Source organism: Cydia pomonella, chromosome 8, assembly GCF_033807575.1.
Source record: "Cydia pomonella isolate Wapato2018A chromosome 8, ilCydPomo1, whole genome shotgun sequence".
In the NCBI taxonomy this organism is placed as follows: domain Eukaryota; kingdom Metazoa; phylum Arthropoda; class Insecta; order Lepidoptera; family Tortricidae; genus Cydia; species Cydia pomonella.
In genome coordinates, this window is record NC_084710.1 from 14432185 (window position 1) to 14446813 (window position 14629).

At 44.4% G+C, this 14629-nt stretch overlaps 1 protein-coding gene across 1 annotated transcript; it reads right to left on the reverse strand.

The window, feature by feature from the left end:
• Window positions 1-80: 80 nt before the first annotated feature.
• Window positions 81-14357, reverse strand: LOC133520643 (cell division cycle and apoptosis regulator protein 1-like). The gene is made up of 16 exons (XM_061855192.1): window positions 13550-14357; window positions 12429-12580; window positions 11420-11645; window positions 10367-10659; window positions 9691-9985; window positions 9197-9353; window positions 8833-9113; window positions 8396-8566; window positions 7737-7910; window positions 7404-7547; window positions 6066-6301; window positions 5551-5653; window positions 5181-5295; window positions 2291-4254; window positions 1178-1293; window positions 81-519 (listed from the first exon to the last, which is right to left on the reverse strand). The coding sequence occupies exons 1-16, from the start codon at window positions 14222-14224 to the stop codon at window positions 345-347; spliced, it is 5277 nt and encodes a 1758-aa protein (XP_061711176.1). The 5' UTR covers window positions 14225-14357; the 3' UTR covers window positions 81-344.
• Window positions 14358-14629: the final 272 nt, after the last annotated feature.

The window sequence follows — 14629 nt, forward strand, 5'->3', positions numbered from 1 at the left end:
GCGCCAAAAATCTGACGGCTTCTGTGCTGCCTCCTACAGTTCATGCACGCTCCCTATTGATCAAAGAAATAAAACATCCGTTTTTCCGCTTGAAATTAATTTTATTGCTATTATGATGTACATAAATTAAGCTTTATGTAGGTAGTCTTTAATTACTGTAGGCTTTCTGAATTATATAAAGTTAAATATTTCTATTTTTTTATACCCTTTATTGGTATACAAGTAAAAATATTTAAACATTCACAAGTTCATTATTTACGACTTGCATTCACGCGACTATTGTAAAATGCTAAGCTTAGTTTATAATGTCAAATTATACATACAATCTAAGTGTAATAAGTGGTTTATTCCTTATCATCAATATCCATGTTCTCTGTAGCAATGATGTCACTAGTATCTTTTTCTTGGCTTGAAGAGTCAATTTCCGTACTTGTGGGAATTTCTTCTTCTTCTTTAGTTGATTTCGTATCTGGCTCTTCTTGTTTAGTAATTTCTTCTTTCTTTGGCATTTTTTCAAACCTGTTGAATAAAAACATATAATGAAACAAACATCATAAAATGTGTGATACTGTCTGTGAGCGGTACGGTATGTCATAAACCCAAACATCACTCAAACGCCAAGCTCCCGGGCGCAAGGGAGCTAATGTAAACCTTACTCGAAAGTGTGAAGGGTACTTTGACAGTGTCCGCCATAACACCTTTAGGTGTCCTTGGGGCTGTGGGCACGACTAGTAACGACACCTTTAGGAGTTGTTGGCGTTGAAAGGATTAAAATGTAACGTAAGAAAGAGCGAATGTATGGTCTTTAGGGTTAGAAACAAATGCCCATGTAATATCCCACCTATAAAAATAAACGTACGTCCCACTCATTATAGTGTCACAATATAAATATCTCTGGCTTATTGTGACTTCTGAGCTAAAAGACAATACAGACATTGAACGAGAACGAGCATTGCCCATTAGAGCATGATCGCTCGCAGGTTTGCTAAATGCTCTAATCAAGTCAAGGTCACTCTTTTCAGGGCTTACTGTACTTCCCTATATACTAGAGGCCTATGGGGCGAACTATACAGAGGCACAGTACAATTCCCATTGATACTGTGGATTTCGGATTTTATTTTCAAGGCAAAAAGTTTGGGAATTTAATTTAGAATTGTAGAGTAACAAAACAACGTACTTTGAGGGTCCGTTCACAACTTCGACGACGTCGTCGTCCTCGTACTTGATGTTCACGACGGCTTCTACTTTAGACTGGATGCTCTTCAAGGCGGAATGGAAAATCTTGGAGCTGGCCTGTAATTACAAATTAGTATTTTTAAATTACAGTGAATACATAGTTTCTGAGTTGTTTTTGTTATAACCATTTGACTGCAATTTGAAATCCCTCATCGGCGGCGGTCTGGGTGTCAGCGGGCTGCGGGGTGATCATACATTTGATCGAATTCATGTTATTATTAGGTTCTATTACCTCGTTTACACAGTAGTTTATTTATTGCAATAAGGATGTAGGGTAGGGCAGGTGAAGGATATCCTGCTCATACATTAGGTTGCCATCAGAGACGGTTTTCTGGGCGGCAGACAATGCACTGCTAGCTTCAGCAGCCAGTGTTGAGTATAAAGGGCACGCTCGTGTTTAGCATTAGTTTTAATTTTGCGCTATATAATTAATGGACATGAAATTTTTTAGTTCACTAACGTATGTAAATCGCCGAAAATTTATTTTTAAAATATTAGGATAAACCCAGTTTTACATATCTCGCGCGCTCGCATCTCGCCAGCAACATGCTGGGAGCGGCGTAACATGAGCTCATAGCAAAGTACAAGAACATGGCAATATTTCCTTACTCTCGGTCTTAGCAGCGAAGTCTATACATGGTATATGAATGGTCGTCGCTCCGTTAGTCGCAAATTATGAGGATTGTTAAGTAAAACCACTCGTGCCTGCAAAAAAAGGGTCATATAATTGGCACCAGAGCGCGGGCTAGTTCAATGCTCAAAAACCAGTGTAGGTGCGCTCTCCGATAACGCGCCTTTGTTTCGCGTCTCGAGGACACATTTTAGACTGGTTCTGTAGCGGTCGACTCGCCGGCACTCAGTAACCGTACAGGGACTACACAAGAAATCGCAAATTATTTTTCCGAATTCATTTTGAATCTTATTTCAATTGCCATAAGAGTTGTAATTCAATAACTGGTTAAAGTGACCGCACCTTTTTTATGCACGTGCGGTTTTACTTAACAATAGACAAAGGATTAGCCGCTCGGGGCCAGCTACAAATTAATTACTATACCTGCAGCGAGGTGACGCGCGCGCGGGCGGCGGCGAGCTGGTCGCTGATCTCGCCGAGCTGCGCGGTGGCGCCGCGCTCGGCCTGCTGGCGCGACACGGCGGCCTGGCGCGCGCTCCGCAGCTGTATATAGTGTAGGCTAGGTACCTGCAGCGAGGTGACGCGCGCGCGGGCGGCGGCGAGCTGGTCGCTGATCTCGCCGAGCTGCGCGGTGGCGCCGCGCTCGGCCTGCTGGCGCGACACGGCGGCCTGGCGCGCGCTCCGCAGCTGTATATAGTGTAGGCTAGGTACCTGCAGCGAGGTGACGCGCGCGCGGGCGGCGGCGAGCTGGTCGCTGATCTCGCCGAGCTGCGCGGTGGCGCCGCGCTCGGCCTGCTGGCGCGACACGGCGGCCTGGCGCGCGCTCCGCAGCTGTATATAGTGTAGGCTAGGTACCTGCAGCGAGGTGACGCGCGCGCGGGCGGCGGCGAGCTGGTCGCTGATCTCGCCGAGCTGCGCGGTGGCGCCGCGCTCGGCCTGCTGGCGCGACACGGCGGCCTGGCGCGCGCTCCGCAGCTGTATATAGTGTAGGCTAGGTACCTGCAGCGAGGTGACGCGCGCGCGGGCGGCGGCGAGCTGGTCGCTGATCTCGCCGAGCTGCGCGGTGGCGCCGCGCTCGGCCTGCTGGCGCGACACGGCGGCCTGGCGCGCGCTCCGCAGCTGTATATAGTGTAGGCTAGGTACCTGCAGCGAGGTGACGCGCGCGCGGGCGGCGGCGAGCTGGTCGCTGATCTCGCCGAGCTGCGCGGTGGCGCCGCGCTCGGCCTGCTGGCGCGACACGGCGGCCTGGCGCGCGCTCCGCAGCTGTATATAGTGTAGGCTAGGTACCTGCAGCGAGGTGACGCGCGCGCGGGCGGCGGCGAGCTGGTCGCTGATCTCGCCGAGCTGCGCGGTGGCGCCGCGCTCGGCCTGCTGGCGCGACACGGCGGCCTGGCGCGCGCTCCGCAGCTGTATATAGTGTAGGCTAGGTACCTGCAGCGAGGTGACGCGCGCGCGGGCGGCGGCGAGCTGGTCGCTGATCTCGCCGAGCTGCGCGGTGGCGCCGCGCTCGGCCTGCTGGCGCGACACGGCGGCCTGGCGCGCGCTCCGCAGCTGTATATAGTGTAGGCTAGGTACCTGCAGCGAGGTGACGCGCGCGCGGGCGGCGGCGAGCTGGTCGCTGATCTCGCCGAGCTGCGCGGTGGCGCCGCGCTCGGCCTGCTGGCGCGACACGGCGGCCTGGCGCGCGCTCCGCAGCTGTATATAGTGTAGGCTAGGTACCTGCAGCGAGGTGACGCGCGCGCGGGCGGCGGCGAGCTGGTCGCTGATCTCGCCGAGCTGCGCGGTGGCGCCGCGCTCGGCCTGCTGGCGCGACACGGCGGCCTGGCGCGCGCTCCGCAGCTGTATATAGTGTAGGCTAGGTACCTGCAGCGAGGTGACGCGCGCGCGGGCGGCGGCGAGCTGGTCGCTGATCTCGCCGAGCTGCGCGGTGGCGCCGCGCTCGGCCTGCTGGCGCGACACGGCGGCCTGGCGCGCGCTCCGCAGCTGTATATAGTGTAGGCTAGGTACCTGCAGCGAGGTGACGCGCGCGCGGGCGGCGGCGAGCTGGTCGCTGATCTCGCCGAGCTGCGCGGTGGCGCCGCGCTCGGCCTGCTGGCGCGACACGGCGGCCTGGCGCGCGCTCCGCAGCTGTATATAGTGTAGGCTAGGTACCTGCAGCGAGGTGACGCGCGCGCGGGCGGCGGCGAGCTGGTCGCTGATCTCGCCGAGCTGCGCGGTGGCGCCGCGCTCGGCCTGCTGGCGCGACACGGCGGCCTGGCGCGCGCTCCGCAGCTGGGCGCGCGTGTCCTCGAGCGCGGCCTCGAGGCGCGCGCGCGTCGCCGCGTTGCGCGCCTCCGCCGCCACCAGCGCGCCCACGTCCACCACGCGCGACTTGTACACCACCACGCCTGCGCAACCAAATAGAATTCAATAGGAGCCTTAACTCCACAGCCTCCACTCTTCAAAAAGGATTGCCTATCTCAGTGGATCTGGATATAGACACCATACTGGTAGTGCGGTCGGACATAGAGAGAAGAAGGAATAATTCTTCCTTCTTCCTACATACAAATTTCACGGGTCCTTATTGACACAATAAAAAAGCTTCGTCGAAAAACAGTATCAAGTAATCATGTTCATGTTCAACTACAATAATATATGGCGTCGTTCCACGATGATGTCTGTCGTGCTTGGGTGCACACGAAGCGTGTAAAAAAAGTTTATTACGAAAAATTTAATGTTTGTGCCGCAATAAAATTATATTTATTATATATTTTATTTTGTTTTGTTCCAAAAATACACAGCATTACAGTTAGTACTAATGCAAATAGTACTGTTAAATTCATTGAAACTAAACACAACAAAACAATAAAGTTCAAATGAATTCTCGAAAACTGGCACGAATGTAATGAACGAAACTTTCATTATAAGAGTGACACCTGTATTGGTATACAGTCACCACCATTTTTTACACACATCAATATTTTCATTTATTCCATTCGTGCCAGCTCTTGTGAATCGACCTGTACAAAATAACAAACTTAATAAGATAACAGAAGATTCCCGTTTATCCATCGCCTCACAGAACCATATACACTCCTCACACAATTTGGTTAAGACATTGGAAAGCATGGATCAGTGGTGATTCCCTGTGGCACACAATACGAGTTTTAGGAACCGCGACAAGTTGACTTCTTGGTGGAAATTTTAATTTAGCCTTTGATATTGACGGGACGAAAAGGCGTACAAGCTGTGCAACTAGTTCAGGGCAGTCCATGCACACAAACAGGGTTGGGATAGTAGTTCATACTCCAAAAACAAACAGTAACTTATGTACCTTTATCGCTAATGTCTTTAGTTTCGTTAGAGGAGGGTTCGCCTTCAGTGGGTCTGTTGAAGACCGGCAGCAGCTCTCGATTACCCGCTGCAATAGCGGCCTCTAGTTCGGCGATCTAAAATAAATATCTACATTATTTTCAAAATAGAGATTAGGAGTTGAACCGTTTCGCGATGCTTTATTTTAAGAAATTCTTATATTTGTAAAAGTTCAACTCTAACTTCACGCCTATCATAGATATAAACACCATCGTAAGCTAATTGCCACGAAGGTTAATATTATACTGACTATGCGCGTCAGTAGCCATCTTTAGCGGTAAGGGTTAAACAAGAAAAACAAGAATGTTAGAATGAGTTTGATGTCAACTTACGTGAGGGGGCACCTCTTGAGGAACGACCGCGTTATCGAGCGGCAGATCCTGCAACGCCTCATGTGAGCCGGCCACGAGATCCTTGATGGATTGGATGAGGCTCCTGCAGATAGGCAATTACATTAGGATGGCAATTTCATTTCAAAATAATGATAATGGCGTAGCACGCTGTGCTGTCACACCTCACTCGACAGTGCATTGTGTACATAGTACATTTGTAGTATTAGTGTAAATCTACTACTTAAGTTAGTTACCTTCCTACAGAAAAGTTACCTCCAAGTGTCACGGACTCGATAATAAGGTGAGTCATCAACCTCTAGGATTAAGAGGTGGTTTTTGACATATCTATGAAGAGTTAAATCAGCTGTTTGTTAAGAAGTTATTAAGGCGAGTTTTGGTATTCTGTATTCCTATGATTCGTATTTTGTGCATGTAGATTTTGTCCAAATTAAGCTGCTCTTCTAAATAACGCTCTCGAAACTATCACTATCATTTGGCTAAAAGTTGTGACTCACTTGTAACTGAAAGAGTCCTTGATGCAGACTTTCTCGAGCACGCTGCGTATCTGCGAGCGCGACAACTGGAGCCCCAAGCTCATGAAGAGGTTCTGCAGGTCCTTCTTGGTGACGTGTCCGCCGCGCGCCGTGTCGAAGTACACGAGCGACAGCAGCAGGTAGGGGTCGGGCGGCAGCTCCACGCCGCGCCCGCGGCGCCGCGGCGGGCTGCTGCGCTCGTCCTCGCTGTCCGAGCCCTGCACGCGCCACCACGACCAGGACATTCAACAGGCTGCTCTAACTTACGCTTCAGATTTAATAGGTATATTCATCACATTGCTCGAAAAAGATCGCATTTCATGCAGGTGTGCTGAAGAACAAAGGCCTATTTTGTTCCCGCGAGAGTTATGGATTGTGAAAATATTTTTTAAATTATGTCACTTATTCATAGAAACCAAGTAGAATATTACTTGTAAAATACTGACGTTTATAATTTAATATTTTTGTTTATGTTTAAAATTATTTAATTTAATTAATTTAACAGCCGTTTAAAATATTTTTACATAATTTTCAATCGTGGCTGACTCGGGTCTTAAATTACCACCCTCATATCCAAAATTTCACTTACCCCCCCTCGTTGCACAATGTACTATTGTTTTACAAGGGGGCAAAGTCGTTTAACCGCTCGTGCAATTTAATTTTGATTGTGATACGCGAGCAAGCGAACGATTCCAAAATTGAACCACGAGCGTAGGGAGTGGCTCGAGAAGTGGAATTTTGAGCGTTGCGAGGGTTTCAAGGCACGAGGGTTTAAACAAACTTGGTCGTGAGTAAAACACAAAATTTTTCACCATACCAATGCGAAGAATATACTAATACTAACCATAGAATACCAAAAAAATCAAACCAAATACAAATGAACGTAATAAAAATATTATCATTCAAAATTACCATTTAAAAGTCAATTCTACCAACTAACATAAGGAATCATCAACTCGTTTGATTACTAATCTAAATTATATCTAAATTTAATTATATGCTTCTCTATCGCTCGAATATGCAAGAGCCATCTATACTCCAGCAGCAGATATTTAGTTTTTTATTGTACGCGATATTCCATTCAGAGTGCTCTTTTAACGCTTGAATTGCCGCCGAACCTTCCGCATGACAATCTTTAGAGCCTACGCTAGCTGACGCGGACGCCCGCCGCGTGCGCACGCACGCGGGTGCTATTTGTAGGTGAAATCCGCCGCACGCGTCCGCTTCAGTTAGCGTCGCTCATACTATTTTTCGTTAACCCGCTCGTCCGCTCCGTGCACCCGCGCCAGCTAGCGGAGGCCCTTACTCATTCGTACTTACCCGTCGGTCCCGCCGCCGTGAAACTTCACGTTTGTCATCTCGCCGATCGTCTTTTTTGTCCTTTTCCTCCTTCTTATCCTCTTTTTTGTCTTCTTTTTTATCTTCCTTTTTGTCATCTTTCTTCTCGTCTTCTTTTTTGTCATCCTTAAATTTAAAATTAAGATTATTTATTTCATAAAAATCATAAATCAATTATGGCAATTGTTGGCCATGTTAGTACGCAAGTGAAATTAATTTTCTAACCAATTTTTGATATTATCACATAAACAACACAACTTCTTTAATTGTTAGTATGAATACTTATTTATACTTCAAAAATACTTATTTTTATACCTTTTTGTCGGCTTTGTCAGCGCTTTTTTCGTCTTTAACTGCTTCTTTAGACTCTTTTTCTTTGACTTCCTTTACTTCCTCAATCTTTTCGGGCAAAGTGTAGAGCGTTTTGTAAATGTAGAAGCCGAAATCCCGCATAAGCATCTCGTTCAACAGTTCAGCAAACACAAACAGCTGTAAATAAAAATGTTTAATAATATTGTTTAAAAATTAAAACATTGGTCAATAAGTACCTAAAATCTCCGCTGACCCTAAAGGAAGCTGTCGGCGACTTCAATGTTTTGCTAGGATTCCTGAAGGACCTGGTTAGAATAGCGAAACCCTGTATTTCACGGAAAATAGGCGTAATTTGCGGAAAATTCCCAGTACAATTAACTAGACAACTAAACACGGGATCTTTAAATATTTTGACAACTGATGAGAAAGGAAATCGTTTTTCGAAATGATACTTTTGTATAAATAATAGTCACCAGGCATTAGGTTTTGCTGCATAAGTGAATGTCATCCGTTCCGATCTTTGAACCTGAAGAAACTAGGCCTTATTCTTATGACTTTGTTTTTGTTTTTATTCGTTTTGGTGTGTGTTCAGTGGTGTATTGTTGTTGGTTTGTTTGTTTGTTGTTTATTTGTTTCGTAAGATTTTATTAAGGCAGTGTTACCTCAAAGCTGTGCTCCTTGTTGTCGGTGATGCGGTAGTCGAGCAGGAACGACAGCGTGGCGATGTTGCAGGTGAACTTGCCGCCCTTGGCCGTCGCCGACGGGTGCACGAGAATGTGGGGCGAGTTCGGCACTTCGTAGCGCGACTTTAGCGTCTGCCTTTCTTTCTCTAGCTGTAAAAATTTGGAAGTTTAGCACATTAATTTATTTAAAAATTTAACATTTAAGAAATAAATAATATGGTATGAAAATATTACTTGAATATTATTTTTATTAAGCCAAAATACAATGAATAGAGACTTGTGTGCTGTCATAGAGACCATCATAGACACATATGGGACTGAAATTCCACGTCTTCCATGTGTGTGTGTTAATATATTTTGTAGAAATACAGTTTGTTACGTTTATCATTAAATTTACTGATTTTTACTAAACTTACCCTTTTCAATTCCTGTTCAATTTCTTTCTCAGACTTTTGTGGAGGTTTTTTCTCTTTTTCCTCCTTTTTCTCTGTCTTTTCCTCTTTTTTTTCTTCCTTTTCTACTTTAGGCGTCTCATCCTTGTCATCGGTTATCTCGATGGAATCGTCTTGTTTAGGCTTATCCTTGTTTTCAGGTTCTGCGTCGTCGTCTAAGACTTCAACCTCGTCGCCTTTGGTTTCTTTTTCTTCTTCTTGCTTGACCAGTTTAGAAAGACGGGACACCAGTTGAGCACGCAGGCCTATGAAATTATAGGAATATAGTTACTACATGTACGATAATGTAGGTTAATGGACTTGTGACAAATGTCTTTTAAATATTTACCTTTGCAGCTGACATTACGAGCTCTCAGCTCTTGGCGCAGTTGGTCAACTTTAATGGTCCTCAAATCGATCTTGGAGTAATGTGTCGGCTCAGGTCTGTCCTCATCATCATCATTCTCATCTATGGTTATAGTACTGTCATCATGGCTTGGCGTATCCTAAAACATAAGAAATCATTGTAGGTTTTGTAACATTCCCAGGCTGCATTAAAGAAGTATAAAGAAATGTTTGACTTCAATAGTTCAATAGTTAGCAAGATAGTTGTAAAATATTAATCTAATGTATGATGGAACTTCTTTTTTACTCCAATAAAATAATAAAGTGTACGGGACTATGGTATTTAAATGTATACAGCTATTGAGTAAAATGAAAGGAATGTAAACAGTGAGATTATTGTAGTTTGTTGCATCTCCATGACATCGGGGGGCAGCAGGACGCGCAGGCATCGCGCGACGGGAGTCGGCCGGAAAAAACCAAACAAAACTGGGAACAAACAATTTTGGATTTGTCCGCTGGCGCAGCCTCGGCGGCGGGTGCGGCCGCGGGCGCAGGAGCAGGCTCGGCCGACTCGGCGCCTGCGGGCTTCGGCGCCGCCGCCAGCTCCGCCGCCGCGATGTCGAGGTTCCTTATCGCGTTGTCGCAGGCGGTCTTATATGTCTCCTGAACGTTGGCCCACTCGATACGCGAAGGCTGCGCCGACCACACGTCGGGCAGGAACAACACCACACACTCGAGCCGCGACTTGCCGTTGCTGCCCTCGCGCCAGTAGTAAAACTCCACCATTCGGTACCTGCGCGGGTAACACAGTTATAGTACCATACTCACAAGACCGCGACCACTGCATGGACGCGACACATCCGGAGAGTCAAAACTGCCGTTTTGGTAGGTCGTACATCGATACTGCATCCGATCGATCGCCATTCGTGATGTACGAACGCCTCCATACTCTCACAAAAGGAATGTGTTTGACCATGACTAAGTTTACTTAATGGTAAAACTTTGAAAACTTCTTATTTTAGTTCAGGGCACGGCTCTACTTACGCGTAGCACATGAAAGCTGATTCATAGATTTAAAAATAAGAAATTTAATTCTTAAAGTTAATGGAATCAGCATAAAAACAGCATCAGGGCAGAAGACCAGTAAGTGGCGAACACAAAAAGTGAGACTTACCATTGGGTGCAGTTAGACAAATCAATTCCAGTCAGAGCCTTGCATGTGCGTATGGCGGTTTTGACCAGAACGCTAGGATCAGTTTGAGGGTTCTCGCCATCCAGAGAAGGACTCCATGGTCCACCTATAGCAAAATTTTCACCACCTTTTCCTTTCTGGCCAACAAGGAACTTGATCAAACGGGTAGGGTGCAAGGGAGTTTTGGAATTGGAGCGTTTGTCTTTCTCATCTACTTTAGTCAGCCCACATTTCTGGTAAAGTGATTCCAGTGTTGGCATGCTGATCAGCATCACCTAAAATAAAATAACATATAGAATTATAAGCGGTGGTGGCAGAGTGGATATGACGTCCGACTTTTCAATCCGGAGGTCACGGGTTAAAAGCCTAGCTCGTACCAGAGTTTTCCGGAACTTATGTACGGAATATCATTTGATATTTACCACTAGCTTTTCGGTGAAGGGAAACATCGTGAGGAAACCTGCATACATCTGTGAAGAAATTCAAAGGTGTATGTGAAGTCCCCAATCCGCATTGGGCTAGCGTGGGGACTATAGTCCAAGCCCTCTCACACATGAGAGGAGGCCTGTGCTCAGCAGTGGGAGGTATATAGGCTGAATTATTATTATATTATATAGAATTATTTATTTAATAAGCAGGCAGGCAGTTATGATAACTGATATGACCTGTATCCAGTATTCATAAAGATAGTTATCATGAATGAGTAGTAGATATAATATGCTTGTCTAATTTATTTTTAAACTGGTTCACATTTTGTGGTAAAACCACATCTTCTGGGATTTTGTTCCAAGCCCTCACCACTTGATTGCTGAAAAAATGTTTGTATGGGTTACTGTGGAACCTATGCCTTTCTAGCTTTAAGTAATGACCTCTCAGCTGGTTGTTGTGCTTGAACATCTCTTGAAAATCCTTGAGGTCGTAGTGCCCAGATAATATTTTGTACGTCTCTATTAGGTCTCCGCGTTAATTAACAATTTAGGTAAAATTTAATTCCAAATTGTGAATGAAGATGTTGTAAATAAAATATGATCTTACCTTTGCCGAAAATCTGTAATCAGCATCAGGAGGTTCCAAAATAGCGTCATTACCAAGGGGATTTTCGATATCCTTGTTCATGACGTAGTACTGACACGGGTTGTTGAGCGATAGTGGAGACTGCGGCGGGAATGTCTCGCCCCATTTCACTTGGGCGTTGAAGAAGTCAGACGGCACATACATGTTAGTGTACCTTTGAGACAGCGCTGGGACATCTAGCTTCTCACTGTCACAATAAAAAGCAATATTATTTGTTGAAGAAAGTCTACAAAATGCCACCCATGGATCCTCTGTCGTATGCATAAATAAGTGTACCCCAGCTATAAATTGTGGTGTTGTATTTATTTTATTTTATTTCTTCGCAAAACTTACAGAATAGGTTGTGAAATACAAACAGTAAGCGAATTACAAGTTTCCACCAGTAGGTAGGTTGATGATAAATTCAGATCATGACTATCACATCAAATCAATCAACATTGGATATTATTTTAATGTAGAGTACTGGTACCTAAAAACTAGGTATAGTAATTATTGTATTTTTGGAACATTTTAATTTTGTAATTTTTAACATTTTCCACCGGTAGGTAGGTTGATGATAAATTCAGGTCATGACTATCACATCAAATCAATCAACATTGGATATTATTTTAATGTAGAGTACTGGTACCTAAAAACTAGGTATAGTAATTATTGTATTTTTGGAACATTTTAATTTTGTAATTTTTACCATGTGTAATTGAAGTAAATACTGTGATTATTACATTCAAATAATATATGTAATGTACACAACACAAACAAACAAAACATTGTATGGTGTTAATTTTTAAATTCCTTGTGTAATTTTTGCTACAAGGTCTAAACCTTATTGGTTTATAACAGACGCTAAATGTGATCCATGTAAGGCAAATATAATCAGTGTTAAATTAAGGATTTATCTACCCACACTATGTACATTAATGGTGTTTACAGTAACATCTAGCACCTACCAATCATTTTTTTAAACACTTACATGTCCAATGGCATACGTGGCACCCTGACTACATATTTGACTGGAGAAGGTTGGTGAATCACAGGGCGCTTGCGGGGCGGTGAGTCTCTCCTGCTCACCCTGTTGTCATGGATGTTTCTCGAGCGTGAGCGGCTTCTGGTTCTTGAGCGTTTCTGTACAATTCCTTTCATTTTATAATTTGTATATAAATGCAAAAGTATTACACAAAGTAGGAAATTCGCAATTAAAACAGAAGTGTTTTAATTTATCCCCACTCATTATGAATTCCCTATTTTTCTCACTTGATCGTAATGTACTAACAAACACCTAAACAAGCCTAACATTCATAGGGTAGGAGTTAATAAACTGTATGGAAGGAAGGAGTAAACTGTATTGAATACAAATTATAGTTAAGTTGTTTAGATTTCACACCCCTCATTGATATCAGCGTGAAGGGCCCTGTCGATGAGGACGAACATGATTGCACATAAGTTTGCATGCTGTACTAGGGAGATATAATTAAGGCAAATTCTACACATCTTTTGACCTAACTGGATAAAAAATGCTCACTTATGGAGAATAACCAGACAAGCACCCGTACACAAGGAGATCTAAACATGCAAATGGCATTGGAATGGGCAAGTTGTCAGGAAACCTGACATCGAACTATCCAAACAGGCCCTGACCTGTAAGATGCCCGGCAAACGGAAATGTGGTCATCTTAAATTTATTTGGCACCCTTCTGTGGAGCAACAGTTGGGTGTATTGGGGATAGGGGACGATTTATATACTTGTTGAAATAATGCCCCAGTAATTATTTATTTCTTTAAAATGTAGATTCTAACTATAATAGTTACTTGAAATAAATGATATTTATTTATTTATTCTTTTTATAAAGTTTGAAATTGTAAGCCTTGGTCCAAAATTACAAAATTGGCTATAGAGAAAACACCAGTCTTATGGCTGTGGTGTTACCTTAGCTAGTTTTTCGTGCAATTGTTAGTAAAATAAAACCGCTCATGGTGATGTTTGCTACACTAAAGGTGTTATACATAAACACGTTACAATGTGATTTCATGTATTTGTAAGGAAGGGATAAAACATAACTTATTGTTCAGTAAATAAAATGTAACATAATTTACCCTGTTATCTCTCTCTCTGGCTTCTCTGTTGTCTCGGGCTCTCTGCATACGGTCCTTCCTGTTAGACGGTCTATCGCCCGAAGGTGGTGGTACAGCATTATAGTTGTTGCTTTTAGGGGTGTTCTGTTTCTGGTTACCAGGCCCGTTTTTAGGCAGCACCTGTACTCTGGTCGCGTTCCATTTAAACGGCATGTTAGGGTTGTAGTTTGCCTCCACCAGAACTCTATCGTTTACTTTTGGGATGATGCCCTTAGCGCACACGGAAGTTTGATAGAAGACATCGTGATCGACAAATCCGAAGTCGTTATGAGTCTTTGTTACAGTTCCTGTAAACACCCTCTGTTCGCTGGAAGGGGCCGTTCCGCCCGATGAGCTGTTTTGATACATTCCCGGGTTCATAGCACGTGGTGTCGGGTACGCAACAACATTGCCCGGATACATTTGACCTTGAGTCATTTGGTTCATTTGCATTTGCCCTGCCATTGGCATGGACATGCCACTCTGAGCTTGCATCATACTCGGGTTAAACACAGCCGGAGTTTGTTGGAATGGCATCATACCCTGTTGTGTCATCATCGAGTTAGGGTCCATGATTTGCGTGTTCATGCCGGTCATGTTTGTATTCACGTTTGATCGCGCCCATGGCGGGTTTTTAGCCCCGCTGCCGGTCTGCATTTTCACTTATATCAATAAAAACTAACACTTTTAACGTAACTAATAGCAATTACACTCATAAAACAATTCACAGTCTGAGCGTTACACAAGGACGCGTAACTGTACGGCCACAATATGGCGGTACGCGCAATCATAGGCAGTGTTGCCAGGTGAGCGGAAGAGAATTATCGTATTTGAGTGTCAAAATTATCGTACCGATGAAAAAATTATCGTACGCCTATCAAAAAGGCACTACTCCCAAAATTGCTGGCAAAATAAGCTTACATGTCCAATGTATAATCAAACAAAAACGCAATTTTTGTCTAAATTGCGCAAAAAACAGTTTTATATTTGTGTATTGTTGTGATAGATCCAAATGGTTTACAGGAAATTTCGATATTTTTGACGTAAACCAAGGAGCCGAAC

What these genes read in the sequence shown, in the direction of transcription:
- LOC133520643 (XM_061855192.1), bottom strand. Translation starts at nt 14,224, where the DNA reads ATGCAGACCGGCAGCGGGGCTAAAAACCCGCCATGGGCGCGATCAAAC. An exon ending in TTGAACAGGAATTGAAAAGG is followed by an intron (nt 8,567 to 8,832) that starts GTAAGTTTAGTA and finishes AAATTTTTACAG; the next exon opens with CTAGAGAAAGAAAGGCAGAC. An exon ending in CGCGCGTCACCTCGCTGCAG is followed by an intron (nt 1,294 to 2,290) that starts GTATAGTAATTA and finishes TTGTAATTACAG; the next exon opens with GCCAGCTCCAAGATTTTCCA.